Here is a 24,908-nt window from a genome sequence, read left to right on the forward strand (position 1 = left end):
GTGGGGATGATACAGAGAAGAGATGTTGCCTCCCTATGACGTGAGTCCTTTAGATAAGAATGAATAAAAGCTGCCTGGAGAATGAGGAACCTGAAGAGTCCCTTGGGGAAGCTGTGTTACTCTACCTGCTCAAAGCCTCCTGCAAGTGACCCTGTGCATCAGGACAAACCTAACTTGGTTATAAAGGGAGCAGGAGACTCAGGGACACATCATGGACCTGGAGGAATACAGAGAAAGAGGTAAATGATTATATATATTGCTATGTCCGCCTCTTCCCCTAGAGTGTCTGTCTGTCTGTCTGTCTGTCTGTCTGTCTCTCCCCCCCCCCTTTTCCTCTGTGGCAAATGTAACTGGTTCTCCAGTTCCCAAAGAGAAGTGAAGGTTTAGATTCTAAATCAGCTAAACAAACAATTATTTTCCCAATATTCTAAAAAGTGTAATGGTTCCTGTCCCCAAGGAGTTCACATTATATCAGAAAAGAGAGCATATATACAAATCAGTACCAGGTACTTTTGGGAGGAAGGGCACTAACATCTAGGAAGTAGTCAGGAAAACTTCAGTTACAGATGGAACTTGAACTGATTCTTGAAAAAACAAACCCTAGGGTTTCCAAGTGGTGGAGATGAGGCAAGAATGTATTCTCAGTATAAGGACCAGTTAGTTCAAAGGTATGGAGACCCTGGATATAGTATGGTTGGAAGAGTATATAGCCAAATCATAGAATGTATGGAGAAGTATAATGAGTAAAAAAGACTAGAGAGGCAGAAATGGACCAGGTTCAATAGCATTGAATGCTAATGAGAGAAGTTTATATTTTATCCCAGAGATTCTAAGATTAAAAAAATTATCTACTTTATTATTTTTATATATAGCCCATGCGACATATTTTCTCTTCCTTTTCATTCCACATATAGTATATTCCCAGGGCCACTCTTACTTCTTCCTCTCCTCAAAGCAATCTTGCCTTAAGACCAGGAGTTGGTTCTTTACTTTTCTTATGTCGTTGAACCATTCAGCAGACTGGTGAAACCTGTGGATCCCATCTCAGAATAATGTTTTTAAATGCTTAAAAGAAAATGCATAATATTATCAAGAAAACAAACTATATTGAAATATAGCTATCTATGTATATCTATGTATACTTATAGGTATATACACATGATTATATGCATATGTGTGTATGTAATATATGTGTATTCACATTATCCATCCATCCATCTATCTATCTATCCATCTATCCATCCATCTATCTATCTATCTATCCATCTATCTATCTATCTATCTATCTATCTATCTATCTATCTATCTATTTATCTATCTATCTATCTATCTATCTATTTATCTACCAGGTCTCAGGTTAAGGACCCCTGCATAGAGTAATGATATAAGTGCCTATTTTGCATAATTTATGGGGCTATATGAAAGCATACCCAAGTGCCCCAACCCAACACATTTCCTCTACTGACCTACCTTATTGCCTGATATTTCACTATTTGGGAGTCATTTTTTTGGAATAAAGGAATTCCTTCTTAAAATTTTAATATCTAATAGAAATAGGAATACACTAAATTTGTCTAAGCTCATTTAAACATTTCTTTCAGGAAAAAAAAAAAACAATTGCCTGATAGTGTTCTTCTCTGTGGGTATTTATTCTGAGAAGAGAATCTAATGGGGGATAAACGGAGACTAAAGGTGTTCAAAGATGTCAAAAGAGTAAAGAGGGGGTAGCTAGAGTGGATTGAGAGACAAGATGGGAGGTCCTGGCTTCAAATCTATTCTCAGACATTTCCTAGCTGTGTAACCCTGGGCCAATCACTTAACCCCTTCCCCCCTTGTCTAGCCCCTACTTTTCTTCTATATTGGAACCAATAAACAGTATTGATTCTAAGACAGAAGGCAAGGACTTAAAAAAAGGAAGGAAAAGCCTATGGAACCAGTGCTGGACTGGAGGGAACTTTCAGACTGGGACAAGCAGCAAGAATGCTTCTAAAAGGAACTGAGGGAAACAGAAATGGAATGTGGGGAAGATGTCTAGAACAAACTTTGTTTGCTTCACAGGTTTGCCCAGGACTACCATATGAGAATTTTGCATGGACATTTTACCAATGAGAATTTATTTAGAAGTAGAAAACTAGGAATAGATCTGGAGAAATAAGGAGGAGCAAAGAGGAAATATTTGTTATTGGCTTCAAAACACTCAGCTTTGGGGAATTCCTACTCTGACCCTCCAGAATGCTGAATAAACACACTCTTTCCCCCTTTTAATTGCTAGGGAATCACAATCTTCTACCTCTTGAGGTCTTGGAGAAATAACTACAATTTTAAGAGTGAGGAGTATGGTCAGAGATCTGTGTATGTGTGTATGAAATGGAGTAATGATACAAGTGTTCTTAAACATATTCTTTGTTTTCAGATGGCTTAGGTAAAGATGGCAGGACTCTGGAATTTCTCTGTAGTGGAGCGCAGGGAAAAGATGATTTAATTTTAATTTTATTTGCATAGCCCAGTCTTGAGCACTGAATGTGCTTCATAATTTGAATTGCTCTTTATTTCTTTAGGGAGCATTTTGTAACTGAATCAATATAAATTTCATTAGTTTGTGGCTGGTGGCTGGTTCTATGAGATAGAGAGAAGGGAGAATACTTCCTTTTTTTCTTATTTCTTAAGACAATTTTTTCATTTTATTTTTTAACTAACAAGAATATACTTTATCACTTTCCTATTCCATTCTTCAAATTAAAAAGAAAAAGAAAAAACCCTCATAACAAATATGTTATGGTCAAGAAAAACAAATCCCGGGGGCAGCTGGGTAGCTCAGTGGATTGAGAGTCAGGCCTAGAGATGGGAGGTCCTAGGTTCAAATCCGACCTCAGACACTTCCCAGCTGTGTGACCCTGGGCAAGTCACTTGACCCCCATTGCCCACCCTTACCACACTTCCACCAAGGAGCCAATATATAGAAGTTAAGGGTTTAAAAAAAGAAGAAAAGAAAAGAAAAACAAATTCCCACATTCATCCTGTCCAAAAATGCCTAGCCCCTACTTCTCATTCTGCATCCTGAATCCGTTGACAGTTGGGAGGTGGGTAGTATGTTTCATCATCAGTCCCTGTGGATTCATGGTTGGTTATTGCATTTATCAGTCCTCCTAAGTCCTTTAAAACTGTTTGTTTTTGCCATGTTGTTATTGTATACATTATACTCTTTGTCCTTACTTTTTTGTTGTATACATTGTTTTTGCTTTACTTTATATCAGACTTTTTTTCCTCTTAGTAGGAATGAGTGGTCCAGAATTAATGTTAGACCGTTGTGACTTGACACACAGGAAATTTTCCCTCAAGGGAGGAAGATATGTAGACTGAAACTATTAAAATTTTTTTTAGCACATCACCATCTGAACATCAACAATAAAACATACATTTTTGGAAATAGCTAATGAGGGAATTTGTTTTGGTTCACTATATATTTTTTTAATAAAAATTTTATTTAAACATTTTAAAAAATTAATTAATTTAGAGTATTTTTCTATGGTTACATGATTTGTATTCTTCCCCTCCCCCTCCACTGGGTTTTACATGTATCGTTGATCAAGACCTATTTCCATATTATTAATATTTGCATTAGATGATTCACTATATATATTCATTATATGAGTTTCGTTTTGCTTCTTTTTAAATTTTCCAGTGGTGGTGGTGGGGGGAGGGCAATGGCGAATGAGAATAAGATTTTAAAACGATAGAAAGAAAAGAAAATGAAAGAAAAGAGGGTCACTGAAACATTTTTAAGAAACAGAAAAAAGAAAGCAAGCCAAAAAGAGTCATAGATAAGCAGGGTAAGTTATAGGTTAAATTTACTACATACTTAAAAAAGAAAAGCAAGCTGTATACAGTAGAGATCTGAAGAAGTTTCATGTACAATCTTCTTTCTAGTCTACTATGTATATGGAAACATCCATTTTGTTTGGTATTACGAAGTTCAGAAATTTAAAAAATTGCCAATTGAAGCCAAGATCCCTTCTGACCCACTGGGTTAGGGAGAGTTCTTTCAAACCTCCTTTCTGTCTGCTTCTCCACCCTGTCTCTTAGCATATGAGTCTTAGGGTTGAAGTGGGCATAAGAAAGCCTGAATGATGATGCAAAGGGACTGGTTAGGTCACAAGGTACAGCCTCTCTCTTTTGTTCTTTTTTCAGGAAAGGAGATGGTGGATTACATTTTCCAGTATTTGAGCACTGTGAGAGAGAGGCGGGTTACTCCTGATGTGCAGCCCGGTTACATGAGAAGCCAGCTGCCTGACAGTGCCCCTGTGGAGCCAGACAGCTGGGACACCATCTTTGGAGACATTGAGAAAATCATTATGCCTGGGGTAAGAAATGGGCACAGCACCAAAGGAAAAAGGGCAGACCGTCTTATTGCACTGATTTAAGAATGGGGGGGCAGGTAATTGAGGTGAACTGATGCAGAACTTGGATTTTCCAGAGATTCAAGAAAGACCATGTATGTACAGTTTCAGCACATCAGATGTATTGACAGTGACTGTCAATTCTTCACTTGCCTTATTGAGTTTGGTGACTCAGGATTCTGGATTTCAGTGCTAGACTGGACCTGTTATTGAAGTTAATAATCTCTGTAGTCTTCAACCATAGATTTGGAGCTAGAAAGAATATTAGAAGGCTTTTAGTCTAACCTGTTTGTTTTGTAGATGAGAAAGATGAGGCCAAGAAAAGTTATATGGCTTGCCTAAGGCTACACAGATTGTAAGTAGCAGAATCAGGATTTGAATCCTTATCCAGTGGTTTTTCTGTTCTATCATACTGATTTGTTCCCTTCTTTTTTTCATATGTCGTGTTGGGTTTGCCTTTTGCTGACAAGTTAGCCTGCCTACTACCTCTAAGTAGAATATGTATTCTGAAATGCTTTTCTAGTTATGGGGACTGATTTCATAGAATCACAGACGAGACAAGAAGAGACCTTTAGGATGTGGAAAAACAGAATGCTAAAATTTGGATGAACTTTAGATTTCATCTTATCCAACTCCCTCATTTTACAGGGGAGGAAACTGAAGCCAAATAGGCCAAAGAACTTGCCGAGGGCTGGACAATGCCATCTACATTGTCTTGTCTGCCTCCATTGGGCCCAGAGTCCCTATTTGTTTATTTTTTTAAGGAGCACATATTTGTGATAGAACCAAGGTTACAGCTGTAGGCTGCAACCATAGAAAAGAGGGAAGCAAACTGGTCTGTGGGTAGCAAAATCCTTGATTTTTATTTCATTCAAAGAGTGATCCCAAACTTGTTTGATCTCACATCCCTATCAGTAAAAAACTTTTGAGTAAAATCTCTAATATGTATATATTTACTTATTTAAAAATCATGTTCATGTGCCACCATTACTAATAATTGTGCAGTTTCAAAACTTAGATGCACAAAAAATGATTTAAAGATGAAATAATATTTGACTGTGTAATCAATTGGGAACCATTAGACTTTATTGAATAGAGGAGTGACATAATCAGACCTGTGCTTTAGGAAAATTTAGCAGTAGGAGTGGAAGATGGATTGGAATGGAGAAAAATTGGAGGCAGAGAGATCAATTAGCAGGCTATTGCAGTAGTCCAGATGAGAGGTGATAAGGCTGATTGTGTGAGAGAGATAGAAGAAGAAGCAGAACCCAAAAGATCTGATAACCAATTGGCTATGAGATGCGAGGTGAGGGAAAATGAGGAGTTGAAGATAATACCTGAGTGGTGAACTTGGATGACTGGAAGGATCGTGATAGTAATAGAGAAGTTTGGAAGAGGGGGGTTTTAGGGAGAATGATGAGAGCTGTAATCCATCCATGCCTGCTCAACCCATATGACCTGCTCTGTCCCACCCAAAATGAAAAGGGAGGAGGCAGGAATCTTACTCACTGGTCACCATCCCCTAAGCAGAGCCCACCAGGAAGCCATCTCAGCAATAATGGGGAGGTATAGGTACAGTTTTCCCAATGGTATCTACACAGCAACTGGGGGTAACTCAAAGTAGAGGAAATGGGAAAGGGGGGAGGTGTTGAGTGAAAAGAACAGGTATGATCATTGGGAGACAAACTCCAAGGACTAATCAGTGAAGTTAGAATGAACTTCTTCCCACCCTCCAACTGGTTAATAATACATCTTTGAGGTCAGGTCTGAGATTTCACAAGGGAACCTAGTCCTACTTTGGTGACCACTGTTCTAATACACCAAATTCAGTAGTCCCAAGTGGGTCCCTTCTGGGTCTGGGAGAGGGGCTCTATTAACAATGGAGTGAAATTTTATACCAGGGTACGAGTGCTAAAAAGGATTATTTCTTTTTCTCTTTTGAGAGAGGTATGGTACACATAGTGCTAGACTTGAAGTAAAGACATAGGTTCAAAATCTGCTTCAGACACTTATTTACAATATTACCAGGGAGAAATCATTTAGGCTTTTTGTTCCTCAATTTCCTCATCTGTAAAATGTGAATAATATATACCATCTACTTCAAAGAGGTATTGTGAGAGTCAAATGAAAAACAATCTATGGTAAAGTGTTTTGCCAGCCTTAAAGTTATTGTATATTAGCTATTATTATTTCCCGTTGTTATTCTTCTGATACTGAAGAAATGAAGACATAGTTGAGGTTTAATTATGATTAACAAGCTACTCCTAACTAAGTGGCTTTCTGAGTCCAGACTAGTTTCATGCACTCCTATTCCATCTACCAGAATTCAGCTACTATGCAGAACTATATTTTCATAGGATTATAGGATCTTAGCCTTAGAAAGCATCTTTGGGATCACCTAATTCTACCCTTGTCAATGAATGTGATCCACAATGCATTATTCACAATTGCATCATTATTTATTATGTGATTGCTTCTTAAACTGCATAGATGCTACCTCTTATAGGGGAAAGTATGTTGGTCTAGGAGTCAGCCAACTTCCAGTCTTGGCTCTTCCAGTAGCTTACTGTGTGATCTTGGTCTTATTATTTCACTTCCTTCTGGTTTCCTCATCTGTAAAACAAAGTTCCTTCTAGCTCTAATATTTTATGATTCTCTAATACTTTATTCACCTAGAATGCTTGGATCCAAACATTGTCCCATCTGGCCCAGGAAAACCACTCAACTTTCTAAACATTTATTAAGAACCTATTATGTGGGGGGCAGCTAGGTGGCTCAATGGATAGAGAGCCAGGCCTGGAGACTGGAGGTCCTGGGTTCAAACTGGGTTCAGCCTCAGAACCTTCCTAGCTCTGTAACCCTGGATAAGTCACTAAACTCCAAATGCCTAGCTCTTTGGGAACTGATTCTCTGACAGAAGGTGAGGGGCTAAAAAAGAAAAGAAAAAAGAATCTATCATGTAGGGGCACAGTGGATAGAACACTAAGCTTGGAGACAGGAGGTCCTGGGTTCAAATGTGACGTCAGACATTTCCTAGCTGTGTAACCCTGGGCAAGTCACTTAACCGCCATTGCCTAGCTCTTGCCACTCTTCTGTCTACTCTATGGTATGAAGACAGAAGGTAAGGGATTCTTAAAAAAGAATCTATTATGTGCAAGGTGCTGGAGAGCCAAAAAGCACTTACTTTGAACAAGAGACTGGAGATAGAAAGCCCCCCCCCCCCAATCCCTACTGTATGTAAGACATTGAAGATAGATGAAAATATGTACTTGTTCTCAAGGAGTTTACATTTTACTGTAGTCAGGGCTAGGATAGGGAAGGAGAACATGTGCTCAGATAAGTAAATACAAAGTACATATAGAAAATAATTCACAAGGGCTAATAATTGGTGTAGGTAGAGTGGAGATCAGAAAAACCCCACAGAGGCTGGCCATTGAGCCGTCCTGTGAAAGGAGCTAGGTTTACCTCCAATCAGAGGTGGGGGAGTACATTTCAGACTTGGGGGATTACCTATGCAAAAGTAGATGATATATTTACCAGGAAGAGCTAGGGAGGGGGTCACTTTTACTAGAATGGGGAGTATAGTAAAGAGAATCAAATGAAGTAAACTGAGTTATGGCAATGAAATGAAGGAAAGAAGCTTCTGATAATCCCAGTGCTTTTAGACCATCCAACCAATTTCAAAATACCATTAAAACACACACACACACACACACACACACACATACAAGTGCAAGTTTATCAAAAAGGGGCTGTTTCCTGGATGAGATGATCAGAGTGATTCCCTTCTGTAGGAAGAGCCCTCTGCTAACTGTAATCTGGCAGTGCCATCTCCTGCCTCTCTGCCTGAAAGGAAGCAAGCAAAGTAACGGTCAAAAAGTGATGGGGAAACAGCTGATTTACTTGATGTAATGAAATCCAGTGGTTGCTGCCAGGCGGAGCCAAGGATGCTTATCTTAGGAAATAGGTGTCTGTCTGCTATTGATAAAGTCTCATCAGGATTAGATATTTTATCTAGAGAGAGCAGGTGATTCACTCTTGATATAGCCACTAGATGGTAGAATTTGAAAGGGGAAACCCATCAACAGTCACTGTAGAAGAATGATAACAGGGCAAGACCTTGAATTCCAAAGCCTGAATCGACCTTCTGAGATCTATTTGGGACAGTGGTTCCTTTCTCCTCCCCCCCCCCCACTTTCTAGAGGCATATCTTTTAGTTAGCATCATCATCCATCCATCCATCCATCCATTCATCCATTAATTCAACAGAAATTCATTAAATGTCTATGTGAATTGCACTGTTATGGACATCGATCTGTAGAGAATACAGATGAGTAAGATACATTCCCTTACCTCAACAAACATACTTATAGTTTAGTAGGGAAGATAAGACCTATGTGTGGTAGAGGGGAAAGAGTTCTGATAATGGAGTCAGAGGACTTGGTTCCAAATCCCGCCTCTGATACTTACCACCTGTACAGCCTAGGATCATTCTTTGAGGCAATTTTCAAACTGAGATCTTCCCAAGTGTTCTGTGGAAGGCACTGTGATATTTGCTGGATTTTAGCATAGTGCCTGGCACTTACTATATAGTAAGCACTACATAAGTGCTAGTTATTGCTATTATGATTTTAAGATCTAAATAGAAAAGTAACTATACACACTGAAGATTAATTTAGCTAAGAGATTTAATAATGCTTTATCAAGCATCTAATATGTGCAATACACTGGGAATACAAAGGTAAAAACAAGAAGAGGAGCCCTCAAGAAGATTATATTTTACTGTCTGAATACAATGTGCACATAAGTAAATACAAATCATATTCAAGAAATTTTTAAGAGGGAGAAAGTGCTGATTGTTGAGGGCAACAGGAAAGGAAGCGTGTAGGAAACAGTACCTAAGCTGTGCTTTTTAGGAAGTTAGGGATATACATTGTGATATTTAGGATGCTCCAAAAGTTTTAGTATGGTTTTAAGTTATTAGAGCATAGGGTACAATATGGACAAACTATTTTATAGAAATTTAGAAAGGGAAAGGGAAGTCAGAATGGTCTGGAGTCATCAGGGAAGAATTTTGAGGAGGAAGGATGTGAACTAGATTTTAATGAATTGGTTGACTTGGGAGAGACAAAGAAAAAGGGGTAGGAGAAGAATAGTCGAGGCAGCAATTTAGGGGCTCCCTCCAGCAAAGATATAGGATCTGGAATGATAGTATTAGGGTTGTAGACAAGATTAAACTGGACCGAAGTAGACAACTTGGGGAGAAGGCAAAGAAGAAGTTGAGTAGAATAAAGGAATTCAGAAGAGCAAAAGCAAACCTACTGTACAAACCTTCTTTTTGGTCTTATCCAACTCCTCCTTTCATTAGGTAGTAGAAAAGACACTGAACTCGGAGTGAGAAGGCATCATTTAAAAAAATGTATAATGCCTTCTGTCCCAAGGAGTTACAATCTATCAGGGGAGATAACATATGCACAAATAAATATAAGCTTGTTTTGGGAGGGAGGGCACTAGCAGCTAAAGTGGTGGTGGTAGTTGTCAGGAAAACTTCCTGCAAAAAGTGGAGTTTGAACTGATTCTTGAAAATGAGGGTTTCCAAGTGATGGAGGTAAAGGGGGAGTGCATTCTAGGAATGGGAACCAGCTAGTGGGAAGGCACGGGGACATGGGGCCATGTGTGGTTGGAACAGCATATGTTTAGATCATAGAATGTATGGGGATGTATAATATGTAAAAGAGACTGGAAAGGTAGAAATGGGCCAACTTGTGAGTAGCTTTGAGTGATAATCAGACAGGTTTCTATTTTAGCCCAAAGGTTCTAAAACATACCACAATGATGTGGGGAGACATGTGATAAGGCACAGTTCAAAAGAAACACAGCTTGCTAATGGAAAACATCAGGATCGCACGTAGATGGGTTATGTTACATATATGGCTAATTAGTTTGGTGTGGAAACTCCACATTGTAAGACTTTAACCTGTCTATAACTTGGAGCATTTCCTCAGGTTTGGAGAAGTTAACTGATTTATCTCTGGCCACCTAACTAATATGTGCCACCTCCTTAGGTCTCTATGACTCCAAGATCCATTTGTTATGTTGTGCCAGACTGCCTCTCACGTACACATATATACACCTCTCTCTCTCTCTCTCTCTCTCTCTCTCTCTCTCTCTCTCTCTCTCTCTCTCTCTCTCTCTCTCTCTCTCTCTCTCTCTCTCTCTTAAAGGGGATAGGGTTGTTTCTGTTTAACAAGACTTCTCTGGCACATGAAGGGTTTCAGGTGACTTTGGAATTGATGGAAGGAAAAATGCTTATTGGGTTTTGCTTGGGAAGAGAGTATGGCCCCTGCCCAGGTCTTTTCTCTGGGTGTTGTGGAAGGAAACTGGACCCCAGTGCTCCTCTGATGTCCTCTGCATGTTCTCTCCCAGGTAGTCCACTGGCAGAGTCCCCATATGCACGCCTACTTTCCAGCCCTGACCTCCTGGCCATCTCTGCTAGGAGACATGTTAGCAGATGCTATTAACTGCTTAGGATTCACCTGGGTAAGTAGCAAGAGTGGGGAAACAAGTTGCTTTTGGAAGGGGAAACAAGAACAAACATCATGCCATCTTAGACTAATAACTCATATAGCCCCGTTTCCTTTCTCTGACAGTGGCAACAAGGAATGTTTTGAGAGGGAGCATAGTTGTCTTTCTTGATACTGGAGATGTATCCTCACTATCCCCCAACCCCCTAGTTTCCCTCCTGTCATCATCCAAAAATGTATCCTAACACCCCTTGAACCTATTTATGGTTTTTGTCTATATTATCTCTAAGGCAAGAAGCATTCTTAACTCTGGGGTCCACAGTCTGTGACTAAATTTCAAGGAATCCCTGAACTTGGATAGGAAAAAAATCATATCTTTATTTTGAATATAATTGATTTGCTTTATAATCCTATGTATTTTATTTCATATATCTAAAAACAATATTATAAAAAGGGGTTTGTGACAAAAAATGATTCAGAATCCTTCCTCTAAGGTGAATAATAATATCACATTTTCCCATCTTCTGCATAAATTAATATTCTATTTGATATCATAAAATTTTAAACTTTAGTTGTGTTATACTTACCCCTACTCTCCAGATCTACTCTTCAAGGATTTGCTGGGAAAGTCTGTGTTTATCTAAATCTTCCTCAGGCACATATATTCTCTGTAGCAAGGCCAGATGGAATTGGTGATCCCTGACTAGCATTGTACAAGGATTAGCTGACTTCCAAGGGAGAAATGATCAGATGCCAGGAAACTTGCTCCCCTTTTCCCTTAGTATGCCTGAGAGCTGAAGGGTAGGAAGTGGGAGAAGGCCTGGGAGCTTACCTGTCACTCACTGATCTCTTACTCAGGGAGATCTTTGCTTCCCACTGGCAAGGGAGGGTGGATTTGATCAGGGGTTATGCAGAGGAGCAGCTTGCTTCAAGTGTTAGAGATGGGTGGGAATGTTGCTCCCAGGTTGGATAGAGGTCCTAACTCTCCCTTCCATGTCTCAGGCCTCCAGCCCAGCCTGCACGGAACTGGAGATGAATGTCATGGATTGGCTGGCAAAAATGTTGGGTCTTCCGGAGCACTTCCTACACCACCACCCGGGGAGCCAAGGTGGAGGCGTCTTACAGGTGCCTCAGATGATGCCATGCTCTTGCATTTGGAATTGGAAAAAAGTGGTGCTGATTTAGGAAGAGAATGATAAACCTGACTCCTTGCCTCATTCACACCATAAAATAGCCCTTTTGCTATCTGCTTTCCTCTTCCCACGCCCCCCTTTATCCATCCTCTTTCCCTTTCATTCTTTCCTCTTCTTCCATTTTCCTTCCTTTTTTCTTTTCCCTCATAGTTTTCCTCTCTTCTTCCCATTTTTCTCCCTCTCCTTTTCTCCCTGTTTCCTTTTCTTCCCCACCCCACCTCCTCTTTCCTTAAAAGAAAATCAATAAATCATCATATTACCATAATTATCCCAATCTAGACTTTTTTAGTTCATAAACCTGACTTCCCCTATTTCCCTCCTCCTCCTCCCCCAAACCACACAGACTCAAACCCCTTCCTGCCCATATGGTGAGGCTGGATAAGGGAGAATGGTAGATTAGGACATGTAATTCACATTTTCTGGAAAGCTGGAGAGAAGGGAGAAATGAGCAAAATAAAGATAAGTGTGTAGCCTTTATATTCTTATCTTTTGTCACTATCTCCTAAGGACCACTAAGTCAGAGTTCCTTAAATGGTCCGGGTCATTCTATAATTTACTGAAAATAATGAAGCCAGAGTCCAAGCGTTAAATTGTTGACTGTTGGATGTATCTGGAGTTAACCCTTTCAAGGCATCAGGGTACAAATCAGTGTTTTGATACAGCTCAGCTGGAGAGAATCGGAATTTGGCCACATTGTCCCCCAGGAGTCTTAGTGCCTATTTGTTTTGTGGATCATGAAGTGTCCAGTAGTGTTCATTTGATGATTTTTAAAAATAGCTCTGAAAACAAGGATTAAGTGGGGAGGAAATATGTGAGAACATCAAATAAAATGGAAGGAGATGGTCCTTTAGTATGGTAAATCACTTATTTCCATAGTTTAGACCTTCCTTATTAACTTCCTGATTAGCTAACATATGCTTTGACTTGGGAAGGAGAGAAAGTGGATACATTTTATAGATGGAAAGACTGAGCCCTGGAGATGGGGAATGAGTCATGAAGCAGGTCACAAATTGAGCTGGGGCTAAGGATTTTCTTGCTGTCTTTGTTCTGTGCCCTGTCTTTAAAAAAAGTGTTTTTTTTTTAATTTCCATCTGCTTCAAATGATATTTATTTTTTCCTCCTATTCCTCCCTTATTCCTTCTCTGTAATATTGGGAACTTAATCCTTACTTACTAGAGACTGGTTGTTTTCTTATTTTCTGTGCCTTCCACAAGGATCCCCTTAGTATTGTGATTTTTTTTTTCTTTGACCCTTTAGCAGATTAGTAAAAGAGATATCCAGCTACATTACAAGTCTTGGTATGTTGTGGACAAGGGACAAATAGGACAAGATGACAGAGGTTGGAGAATAAAGTGAGGGGATGAGGAATAGCCTCAAGCAGAGACTGGGCTCTTCTTGGGCGTAGTTGTAAAAACCACAGAAATGAAAAGAACTAATTCTGGAGTATCTGGAAGGGGAGAAAAAAGAAGCAGCCACTCATGACTTCTCCTCCTTCCCAGAGTACAGTCAGTGAATCCACCCTGGTGGCCTTGCTAGCAGCCAGAAAAAACAAAATCCTGAACATGAAAGCGTCCGAGCCAGATGTGGAAGAATCTTCTCTGAACTCTCGTCTTATTGCTTATGCCTCTGACCAGGTGAGCTCTCCAGGTTTGAGAGAAGTTATTAACCTGAGGTGAAAGGTACTTTGAAAAAGAATTTTTCTTCTTGATTAGGATGAATGTGACAGATATCAACAAACACAGACACTTTCATATTTATTTCTTTTAAATCCTTACCTTCCATCGCAGAATCAATACTGTGTATTGGTTCTAAGGCAGAGGAATGGTAAGGACTGGACAATGGGGGTTAAATGATCTGCCCAGGGTTATGCAACTAGAAAGTGTCTAAGGTCAGATTTGAACCTAGGACCTCCCATCTCTAGATATGGCTCTTAATCCACTGAGCCACCCAGCTGCCCCCAACATTTTCATATTTAAAAGATAACCAAGGAATGAGGATTATATTCAAAACTTTAATTTATATTAGGTACAGTTTAAAAAAAGGTATATATATATATATATTAAATTTAACCTGATAGCATCAACATTTCCTTAGTTGTCTATATTTTCTTTGACTTTCCTTCTGTCCTCTTCTGTGTCTTTTTAAAATGCTCATTATGCTTCTTTTCCCCATCACTGTTACTATCCTCTTTCCCCCCCCCTTAATTCTCTTCCCCTCACCTTGAATTAAATGAGTATAGTCAAGCAAAATAAATCCACACACTGGTCACATCTGAAGATGTATATCTAATTCTCCATCCCTAGTCCATCATCTCTCTGTTTCAAAATCAGTTTTCCAGAGTCTTGGTTGGTCATTATACTGATCATAAGCCTTTCAGAGTTGTTTTCCTTTATAAATTATAAAATATATTATATAAGATATATTATTATAAATATCCTTTATAAATTATAATAAATATTATCAATTATCACTCCCCACAATTCATATAAATCTTTCCTGGTTTCTCTGAATTTGTCACACTGTCATTTGCCACTTTTTGTCATTTGTCACATTCATTGTATGGCACGATACTATTCTATGACACTCTTTTTCTATAATTCGTTCAGCCATTCCCCAGTTGATGGATACACCCTCAGTTTCCAGTTCTTTGCTACAATATTTTTGTCCAAATGAATCCTTTCCTTCTTTTTCTGGTATCATTGGGGTATAGACCTAGAGGTGGTATTGCTGGGGCTTTGCTTTTGAGTGCCAACATCTGGAGGAAGGGATGAATTTTTCCTTTCCATCGTGATTGGCATCTTTATACTTTGTCTCATGATCTTTCCCCTGGCCTGGATAGATATTTCTAAGGCAGGGAGGCAGCAAACTACAGCCTGAGGGCCAAATCTGGCAAGCTGCCTATTTTTGTGGTGAGCTAAGAATGGTTTTTACATTTTAAAATATATATTAAAACAGTCAGTGGGCAAGATTTGGGCTGGGTCACAGTTTGCTGACCCCCACTCCCCTGCTCTAGGGTCCCGTTATAGGAGGATGAGGGCTGGACTTTCAGAGGGTATAGATTTCTCTTCTCCCAGCTGATTAGTACATACGACTTGTCAATTGTCCTTCCTCTCTGTCTTCCTCCCAAACCTATACTCAATTGAATTTGTCCCATGTTACTAACCTGTTTTCACAAGATGAGTTTTCAAGCCAATGTTTGACATTCCAGAGCTTCTGTGTTCTGAAGTGGGATTTAATCCCTCTCAAGTCCTGTCTCAGAAAATTCCTTACCTCTATGACTCTGGGTGAGTTACTTAACTGCTCTGTCTCAATTTCCTCACCTGTAAAATGGGGATAATAAGAGCACCTACCTCACAAGGTTGTTGTGAGGATCAAATGAGTTAACCTATGTAAAGTGCTTTGCGAACCTTAAAGAATTATATAAATGCTTTTTATTATAATTATCATTATTATTAAAGTGCTGCTATGAGTTGGTTCTAGGAAAGTACCTAATTTAGAGCTGGTTCAAATCTTGCTATAGACACTTAACTGGATGTATGACCCTTAGCAACTCACTTAAACTCTCTTAATCCATTTTTCTATCTATTAAGTGGGTACAATAACAGTTATCTCAGAGTATGGTGTGAGGCTTAAATGAGGCAAAATATATAATAAAGTGTTTTGCAGAATGCTTTGGTGGAAAGTGTGATGGATATGGAGTCAGAGGGTCTGAGTTCAAATCATGCATCTGCTACTTTATAGCTGTATGACCTCAGACAAGTCACTTACCCTTTTTTGGCCTCCGTCTCCTAATTTACCAGATAAGGAAAGTCGGCCTTAAAAGCTCTAAGGCCTCTTCCGACTCTTATATAAATGCCCAATGTCAGGAGGTGGTGTTATTCTCTCTCCTTTGCTCAGGCCCATTCCTCAGTTGAAAAGGCTGGTCTGATTTCACTCGTGAAGATGAAATTCCTGCCTGTGGATAAGAATTTCTCTCTCCGAGGGGAAACTCTTCAGAAAGCAATTGAAGAGGACAGGAAGCAGGGCTTGGTGCCTGTTTTTGTAAGTTGAAATGAATGAATACATACACTTCATGAGAATTGAAGGGAAATAAATTGATGTGATTTTGAGCAAAAGAAAAGGAATGTGGGAAAGAAGCTTTGAGAGAATTTTAGCAATATGCTAAAAAATGGAAATAAGAATATTCTAATGTCATGAGTGATGCCAGGTTATATTTGTGGTTACAGCTTCATTTAAAAAATTAGATTCTAGCTATGTGACCCTGGGCAAGTCACTTAACTCCAGTTTCTTAGCCCTTGCTACTCTTGTCTTAGAATGGATTCGAGGATGGAAAATTAAGGGTTGAAGAAAAAATGAATAAATTGAGCCCACTAATCACAGTAACTTTTGTTTTCTTTTCAGGTGTGTGCTACCTTAGGGACCACTGGTGTCTGTGCATTCGACTGCTTGGCAGAGTTGGGGCCTATTTGTAAGCATGTATCCTGTCTAGCTAAGATAATTTAGCTCACAATTGTCCACATTTGTTCATTAGTTGGAAGTCATGTTGGATTTAAGTGACTCTAATAAGTCTTAACCAAGCTGGAAAGACTCTCAGCATGGCCTTGGTGACAAATTGTACGTACGTTGTCCAAGGATCAGCTTACTTATATTCAGAGACACTTAATACTGGGATATTTGTTTTTTTGGGGGGGAAGGGGTAAATGGGGAGGAGAGGCATTATAGCAATTCATAAAGATAATCTATTTAGGTGTGGAGGAGTTGTGGTCTGAATTGGTAAAGGTTGTTGCTCACAGCCACAAAAATACAGAACTCTGAAGTCTTGACAGTGTGGAACTGCTTTAGTGGGATTTCACACCTGCCTTTCCTTGACCTTCTAAGACCTGTTTAATATAGAGGTACAAGGACCAGAGAAGGTGGCTAAGGAACCCCTGCTGGCTAGCCAGTATCATTGCTCTCTCATTGAATATATTTCTAAAAGGAATCAAGTATCGCCTTTGTCCAAACTTGCTCCCTTTCCTGGATGTAGCAATATACCAATCTCAAGGACTTCTGTAACCTCCACCCGAGTGAGACCAATCCAAGTTGGCCCCAGTGAAGAAATTTCCATGGGAGCCCAATGGGAGAAGAAGATGGTGGAAGAGAGAATGGAAAGGATCAGAATGATAGGAACCCCAAACCTTACTGTTGGGACTTCTGAGTTAGGTTATCCAAAAGAAGAGAACATTTCTCCAGTAGCTTAAGCTAGGGCCCTCTTATTAAAATGGGAGAACAGATCATTACAATAACAAAAAATCATATGGACATAATATTTTAAGGTTTACAAAGCACTTTCCTACCAACAATGCTTTGAGTTGAGCAGGTTTTGCCTGACCTAAGACAAGAGACTCACTCCCTACTCACACTTGAGGGTATCCCTGCCCAATGATGGAAAAAAGGAAGTGAGTCAGTTTAAGGATTATGTTGTGAGGAGGATTATTTATTATTTAGGAGACCTAGCAGGAAGGGCTTGAGAATTCCAAATGGATTGGGGAAGAAGGAAGTGTGGCTCTCTCTCTGAGACAGACTCCATGGTGGTTGGGACAAGTTGTAACTGACCTTGGGAGACCTCAGAGGAAGTGGATTTGTACCCTGATTTCCAGAGATCCTGAAGGAAGATTGTCATCTACTTGTGGGAGATTTTGGTATAGACTATTAATCCCAACCTGAGTTGCAGGTTAACTTGGGCTGGGTTAGCTCCCAGAATCTACCCACCTGAAAGAGCACAGCTAGTGGTCCTGGAAGAGCTGCAGCATCGCTGGAGTGTGTCAGGACTCTGCTGTGAGGATACCCACTTCAGTCCTGCTATCCTTTGGGCCCTGCCTTGTTTAGGTCTCAATTCAGTGTAGATAAATTCCTCCCCTGACCCTGTGGTTTGCCCTTAGTCTAGAAGTGTAGAAACCCCTATTCCCATCCTTTATCATAGTTCCCTTAGTTATAAACTCTTGTTATTTGCTTGCTAGTTTCCATAGGCCCCTTGTCTAGACGGTGCAGGGTAACAGTTAGGCCTTTTACTTCTGTCAACAGACATTTTCCTTAGCAATTAAACCCAGTCTCCCTAACTTGTTAAGTCCCCATCTTTTGTCATTCCGGTCTCCTACACACCCTTCTGGACCCACATTTAATATTTAAGTTAACTCCCCTGGTTTTCCCCATAAGAATTATTTCTAATGAAGAAATAAAGAAGTGGACTTTCTTGCCCCAGGGATTTAAGCAGGGATAATTTCAGGCTCTTCTTGAAAGAAGGAAGAGGATATCATCATGTCTCATTTGCTCTACTTCCACATCTTACCCTTTTTTGTCTCAGACCCAAATTTAAATGCCTTATTCCACACACATATATAGAGTTGGGCTCCACTTTGGACCACAATCAGATTTTAGCCAGGTCCGAATCTTAGAGGAGAGAAATCCTTAAACTCATTATCTGTGGGAATTTATTGCAAGAAATCTTGTAGTCACATAGTTTTTTGCTTCAACAGGTGCTAGTGAGGGCCTGTGGCTTCATGTTGACGCTGCCTATGCAGGAACTGCTTTCCTCTGCCCTGAATTCCGAGAGTTTTTGAAGGGTATCGAGTATGCTGATTCCTTTACTTTTAATCCTTCCAAGTGGATGATGGTTCACTTTGACTGTACTGGCTTCTGGTGAGTGCAGCTACCAAGCCCTGCACCCATGCAACCCCATCATCTGCCTCTGAAGAGGCCTCAGCCAGCAATGTCCATTTTACTGCCCACAGGGTCAAAGACAAGTTCAAGTTGCAGCAGACCTTCAGCGTGAATCCCGTCTACCTTAGGCATGCCAATTCTGGAGCAGCCACAGACTTCATGGTGAGAATTTTAGAACCCAGAGAAACCTGAGAGATCTATTTCAACTTTTGTTTTCCATATGAGGGAACTAGGCCCTATATTGGATATTTCTAGATATTCCTTCATTCCTTCATTAACTTATACTTGCTCAAATGGAACTTTTTAACAGTCATTTTATAGTCTTCCAATATCTCCATGCAGTTTATTCCCCGTGGCTTAATCTACTATCATCACTAAATTGGGAATATTTTCAATGTTCTTTGTCTTCCATATCAAATCAGTTCATTATTCATTTATTTATATTTATTTATTTTTAATGCTTTGCTATGCATCTGACATTATGTAATTATTTTAAAAATATTAATTTACACTTATCTCAACACTAGTCCTGGATTATTTTTTAAAAAATTGTTTTCATATTTTCATCTAGAGAAGTACTTATTTATTCTTCCCCTTTATAGCATATCTCAAGTCAGTTTCTTCTTCATTAAAAAATATTCCCTTTGGGGGCAACTGGGTAACTCAGTGGATGGAGGGCCAGGCCTAGAGATGAGAGAACCTGGGTTCAAATGTGACCTCAGACACTTCCTAGCTGTTGTGACCCTGCGCAAATCCCTTAACTCCCATTGCCTAATCCTTACTATGGCTCTTCTGCCTTGGAACCAATCCACAGTATTGATTCTAACCAGGAAGGTAAGGGTTTAAAAAATATTCCCTTCAATCCTTTAGTGACTGAAATGAAAATTAATTCTTTTCTTTAGAACATTATTATTGACTTAAAAGTCTAAATAAATCAGGTCAATAGATTCTTCCTTAAACAACTCTAGGAGTTGAGGCAGCCAGGTGGGGATAGTGGATGGAGCCTGGATGCAAGTCAATGAACATTTATTAACAGCTAGTATGTGCCAAGCCCCGTGCTAAGTTCTGGAGATACAAATAAGGAAAAGAAAGACAGTCCCGGCCCTCAAGGAGTTTATAATCTCCCAGGGGAAGACACTATATAAGAAGAAGCTGAGAGGGAGGGGAGGGGGTGATGTCTGGAGCTGAAACCCAGCAAAGCAGCAGATGGGAAATGAAATGAGCTGGAAAATTCAGAACCTGCCATAAAGGGTGGCTCTGAAGGAATTTATGGCTCCATCCTCCAGCCTTCCAATCAGAGGAGAGAGGTGACTGAGGACGCCCAGGAGGTTTCTGAGTTTCAAAGCTGATCTGGATTAAATAGAGAGTCAGGACACCCCGAGGTTCAATTTTGCCTCCAGCACTAGTTGTTCGATCCTGGGCATAAGCCTCCGTTTCCTCCCCTGTGAAATCAGGAGTTTGAACTCTAAAGACTGCCAAGATCCCAACTCTAAATCCCCATCTAGTCGCCCTCTGCGCTAGGGAGTTAAAGAAACTGGGCTTCTTTCTGGCACGACGCTCCGGTCCGGAGGTCAGGACAGAAACGCTGCTCTTTACCTCTCACCAAAGGGTGTTTACCTCCGTCCTGACCCGAACCCTAAACTGCGTGTTCCTTTTCAGTCCAGATGGGTGAAGTGAAACTAAAAACAGACGGCTCAGAGGAGCTCAGAGGAGGGGCTCAGAGGAGCATCTTAGGTCAGCGTTGTCATGAGTTTACTTCTCTGAGACCAGAGAGCGGATCTGTCACCCCTAGTTTGGGCCTGAGCGTTCTGACGTCCAGGCAAACCCCGTGAACTCCGCGTGGAACTCTCTGGATCAGCGGGGTGATGAATTAGGCACCCCAGAGCTGAGCTGGTGCGGGGTGGTTTATATCTGTGAATAGTGTCACAGGAACGACCCTCCTGGGCACGAGTGCTTGTGGTGTTGCAAAACCCCATAAAAAACGCAAACCAAAGGAGAGTTAGATCTCGTAGAGCCTTGATCAGACCGACTCCCGGGCCCCCCAGGCTCCAAGATTTGTTTGTGGAACCATCCTGTCGAATCAGCATGGGCTAATTTCAGATGAAAAACAACAAATTGCTCATGCTGGGCAGAGTTCTAACTAGCAATATTGGTGCCAAGAACATGCAGCTTGAAATGACACTTGAGACAAAGAGCACCTCACATGCCCTCTGATCCGTTTTGTAATTTGTGATGTGAGAATAATATAAAAAATAATGGAAACAAGTCCAGCTGAGCAGGAGAGGAAGTCCAGGGCTTTGACTCATAGGAGGGAAACAAGGACCAGTGTGACTGGTTTTCTGTTGGGGGAAACCTCTAGCAGAAGCAGAATGAGGATTTCTTTTTATAAACCAGAAGTAAAAATGATTTTTTAAAACCAGAAGCAAAAATTATAGAAAAACAAAACAACCCTTACCTTCCATCTTAGAATCACTACTGTATATTGGTTCTGAGGCAGAAGAGTGGTAAGGACTAGGCAATGGGGGTAAGGGACTTGCCCAGGGTCACACAATTAGGGAGTATCTGAGGTCACATCTTGAACCCAGGACCTCCTGTCTCTAGGCCTGACTCTCAATCCACCCAGCCACCTAGCTACCCCTCAAAAATGATTTTTTTTTTAGCCAGAAGCAAAAATGATTTTTTAAAAACCAGAAGCAAAAATGATTTTTTTTCACTAGAAGCAAAAATGGGCAAGGGAATTCAGAGGTCATTTAGTCCAACCCCCTCACTTAATAAATGAGGACACATGAACCCAGCTTAAGGGACTTGACTAAGCTACACAGGTAGTAAGTTGCAGCTAGAAGTTGAGTCTTGCTTTTCTGACTCCAAATCCAGCATCTGTCTTTTCCACCACAGGGGAGGGAGAAGCACATTCCTCTGTGTCAGTGCCTTGACAAAGCTCTAGCTGCCCTTTTTTAGTTATAGACACCACCACCCCCTTTGCAAGCCCACCAAGTGGGTAGTAGGGAAGCTGGCACCTGTAGGAGAGCAGTGGTTCCAAATCATTTGGGGAACCTGCCTGGGATGCCTGAGTCACTGAAAAAAGGAAGTCATCATTTAGTAGCTTCCTAGTTTAAGTAATTTTTCTAGTTATCTAGGTACTAGTTAGAGAGGCAGATGTAGTATTGGATAGAGAGTCTGCCTTGGAGCCAGAAGGACCTAGCTCGGAACTATAGCGGCTGTGTGACCGGGAGCAAAGCAGACAATTCTCTAAGAGTCGATGTTGCTGATTAGGTAACAATAAGGCATTGAAAGAGGGGGTTTCTTCACTGGAAATTCTCTATGCCAATGAAACTAGAGGTGCCCGTCCCCTCAAATGAAACACTAACCTTTTTAGTTTCCATGCCACTGAAAGACTGAAAATGACGCCTAATAAATTGCAGAATCTTTTGGGGTACCCTGGGAAAAGCCCTAGTTGACCTGCCCTAGTTACAGCTCTGATTGGTCTTGGAGCTGAGCATCTTGTAAAGAAAGCAAAGTCAACATCCTTTCTGCTTATCTGCCTGTTAAAATGAAAACAGCCCAGCAAACTCTGTATTTCCATCTGGAAACTGGACCATTCTTATCCTCCCTGTACTTTCAAAGTACAGGAATGAAATTCAGGAGTCAACCTTCCTGTTAGAAAACCCATTCTCTGTCTCCCTCTGCTGGCCTGCTGTCTGAATTTTACTTAGAAATCCAATATTGACTGCCCTGGATAAACATTCTAAACCAAAGTAGAGGAGATATCACCAACCATGTACTGGTTAGGAAACAAGGTGCCAGGGCCAGAGGGGAGGAAACTGGGATTATTGGGTAAACATATTTGCAGACTTTGTGTTATTTGACAAGACAAATATTTATTAGAAGAAATGGGATCAGACTAGGGACAGTCAATGTGATACTTGCTAGTTGGCCAGGGCTTCCTGGAAACCATTGGCTCACCTATGGGCTGCTTTGTTACTTATCAAAAGATCTGAAAATGTTTTTCAAAACGTTTAGATGATTTCAAAATTCTCAGGGAACTGATTTAATTAAAGGACCTCTTAGGTTACAGGGACTAGCCTTGAACTTTCAGCTATGTTGATTTTGGCCATTGCCAGGACAATTTTTTGTGTAATTGTTATACTAAAACAAGTCAGTAAACTACAGGAGAGGATGAAATTCTGAGCACCTGAAAGCCTTAAGAAAAATTAAGTTGAGTCTATAAAAAGGCACAAGGGAAAATCTTTTTTTGAATAGATTTTTAAAAATATTTTGTTTTTTCTCAATTATATGAAAAAAAAATTAACCTTCATTTAAAAAAATTTGAATCAAATCCCCACCGTCCCTCCTTTCTCTCCCTCCTACCTGAGGCAGCTAGTAATCAGACACAAATTTTATATCTATAAAGTGTAAAACATCAAAGGGAAAATCTTGACAGGGCAAAAGATTGAATAATTGATCAGCGTTTATTGTTGTTTCAGTTGTGTCTGACTCTTCAAGATGTTTTCTTGGCAAAGATATTGAAGTGGTTTTCCATTTCCTTCTCCAATGTGTCTCCATTTTACAGAGGAGGTACTGAAGCAAATAGGGGTTAGTAGACTTGCCCAGGGTCACAGAGCTAATATATGTTTAAGGCAAGATCTGAATTCAGATTTTCCTGACTCTAGATCAGTGCTCTATCCAATGTGCCACTTACCTGCCTAGTCAGCATTTATTAAATACAGATTGTGTGCCAAGCACTGTGCTAGGGGCTAAGGATCCAAAGAAATTAAACTAGTCCTGCACTTGAGCGGTCCATAAATGACATGTCAATTTTCTATCAGGGAGGTAAACCAGTAATTGGCTTTATGTCATCCTAAGTTCTCTGATGATAACAGAGAGAGATTTAAATATTATTTAATCTTAGAGGCAGCATGGAATAGAAGATGGCCTCGGAGCCAGGAGGAGCTGGGTGCATGTCCCATCTCTGCCTCTGGACAAGTTTCTTAATCTCTCAGTGCTCCAGACAATTTTCTTAAGACTGTACATCACCGAGAAGACGAAGGCGTCAGTCTCCATTGTCAGAGGGTTTCCTCATCTGGGAATATTAATTAAATGACAAATCCATTTTAACATAGACTCATTTAGCATTGCATTTGTAGAGTGCTTTGTATTTTTCAAAGTATTTTCCCCCTCCTGTATTATCTTACTTAACAAAATATTGGACCATGACTTTAGAGCTTCATGTTCTGATATATACCTGTTTCCCTTAGGGATTCTTAGAGATAAACAAAAGCCTCACCAATTCGGAGGCTCTGAGATAATAACAGGGCTAGGCCTTATTAATTAAAATAAAATGGCATTTAGAGAAGAAGAAGTCTCAGTGACCATCTCCATCTGCCTCTCACGGCCTGACTTGAAGTAGCCATCAGGGATTCAATCACACAGACCTCTGGGAGATCTTGTTTGGTCTCATTTTGTGGATGGATCTGCCTCTTCCTCCTCCCTGGAGGCAATGGCCTCTGGTGTCATGGTGATGGTGGATGCCCCAGGAGAGTGGGGGCTCAGCTGGTGCCCGCCTGGGCCCACCTTTGTTTCTCACCTGTGGGCCTCTTCTTTTGTTCTCAGCACTGGCAGATTCCTCTGAGTCGGCGGTTTCGTTCTATCAAACTCTGGTTTGTGATCCGTTCCTTTGGGGTGAAGAATCTCCAAGCCCACGTCAGACATGTATGTTAAACATAAATGATTTTGGTGGTTGCATAATTTTCTAATAGGGAGGTAAACCAGGAATTGACTTTACATCATCCTGATCAGGAGAAACCATAGTTGCTGGACCAGAGGGCATGCTTGGAAGACTTTTGAGATGTATTTATTTAATGTTGTGTGTACTCTCTCTGTGGGGGTATGTCTCCCTCCCTCCCCTTCTCTGTCTCTCCCTCTGTCCCTCCCTCTGTCTCCCTCTCTCCTCCCCCCTTCTCTTTCTCTGTTCCTCTTTCCTTTTCCCTCCATCTCTCTCTCCCTCTCTCTCCCTTTGTCTTTCCTCCTCTCTCCTTTTCTCCTTCCTCTCTCTCTCCTTTCTTCCCCCTCTCCCTCTCTCTCCCTCTCTTTCTCCC

At 40.5% G+C, this 24,908-nt stretch overlaps 1 protein-coding gene across 1 annotated transcript in view; it reads left to right on the forward strand.

Moving 5' to 3' along the window:
- Positions 1 to 211: 211 nt before the first annotated feature.
- HDC (histidine decarboxylase) overlaps positions 212 to 24,908 on the forward strand; it is a 31,902-nt gene continuing 7,205 nt past the window's right edge. The window contains exons 1-10 of the mRNA XM_044662245.1: positions 212 to 239; positions 4,189 to 4,361; positions 10,824 to 10,937; positions 11,924 to 12,046; positions 13,614 to 13,748; positions 16,012 to 16,155; positions 16,516 to 16,582; positions 18,630 to 18,792; positions 18,885 to 18,975; positions 24,424 to 24,522. Coding sequence (XP_044518180.1) covers positions 212 to 239; positions 4,189 to 4,361; positions 10,824 to 10,937; positions 11,924 to 12,046; positions 13,614 to 13,748; positions 16,012 to 16,155; positions 16,516 to 16,582; positions 18,630 to 18,792; positions 18,885 to 18,975; positions 24,424 to 24,522 — 1,137 coding nt within the window. The remainder of the gene's footprint in view (positions 240 to 4,188; positions 4,362 to 10,823; positions 10,938 to 11,923; positions 12,047 to 13,613; positions 13,749 to 16,011; positions 16,156 to 16,515; positions 16,583 to 18,629; positions 18,793 to 18,884; positions 18,976 to 24,423; positions 24,523 to 24,908) is intronic.

The sequence above is a fragment of the Gracilinanus agilis genome, chromosome 2, assembly GCF_016433145.1.
Source record: "Gracilinanus agilis isolate LMUSP501 chromosome 2, AgileGrace, whole genome shotgun sequence".
NCBI classification, from domain to species: domain Eukaryota; kingdom Metazoa; phylum Chordata; class Mammalia; order Didelphimorphia; family Didelphidae; genus Gracilinanus; species Gracilinanus agilis.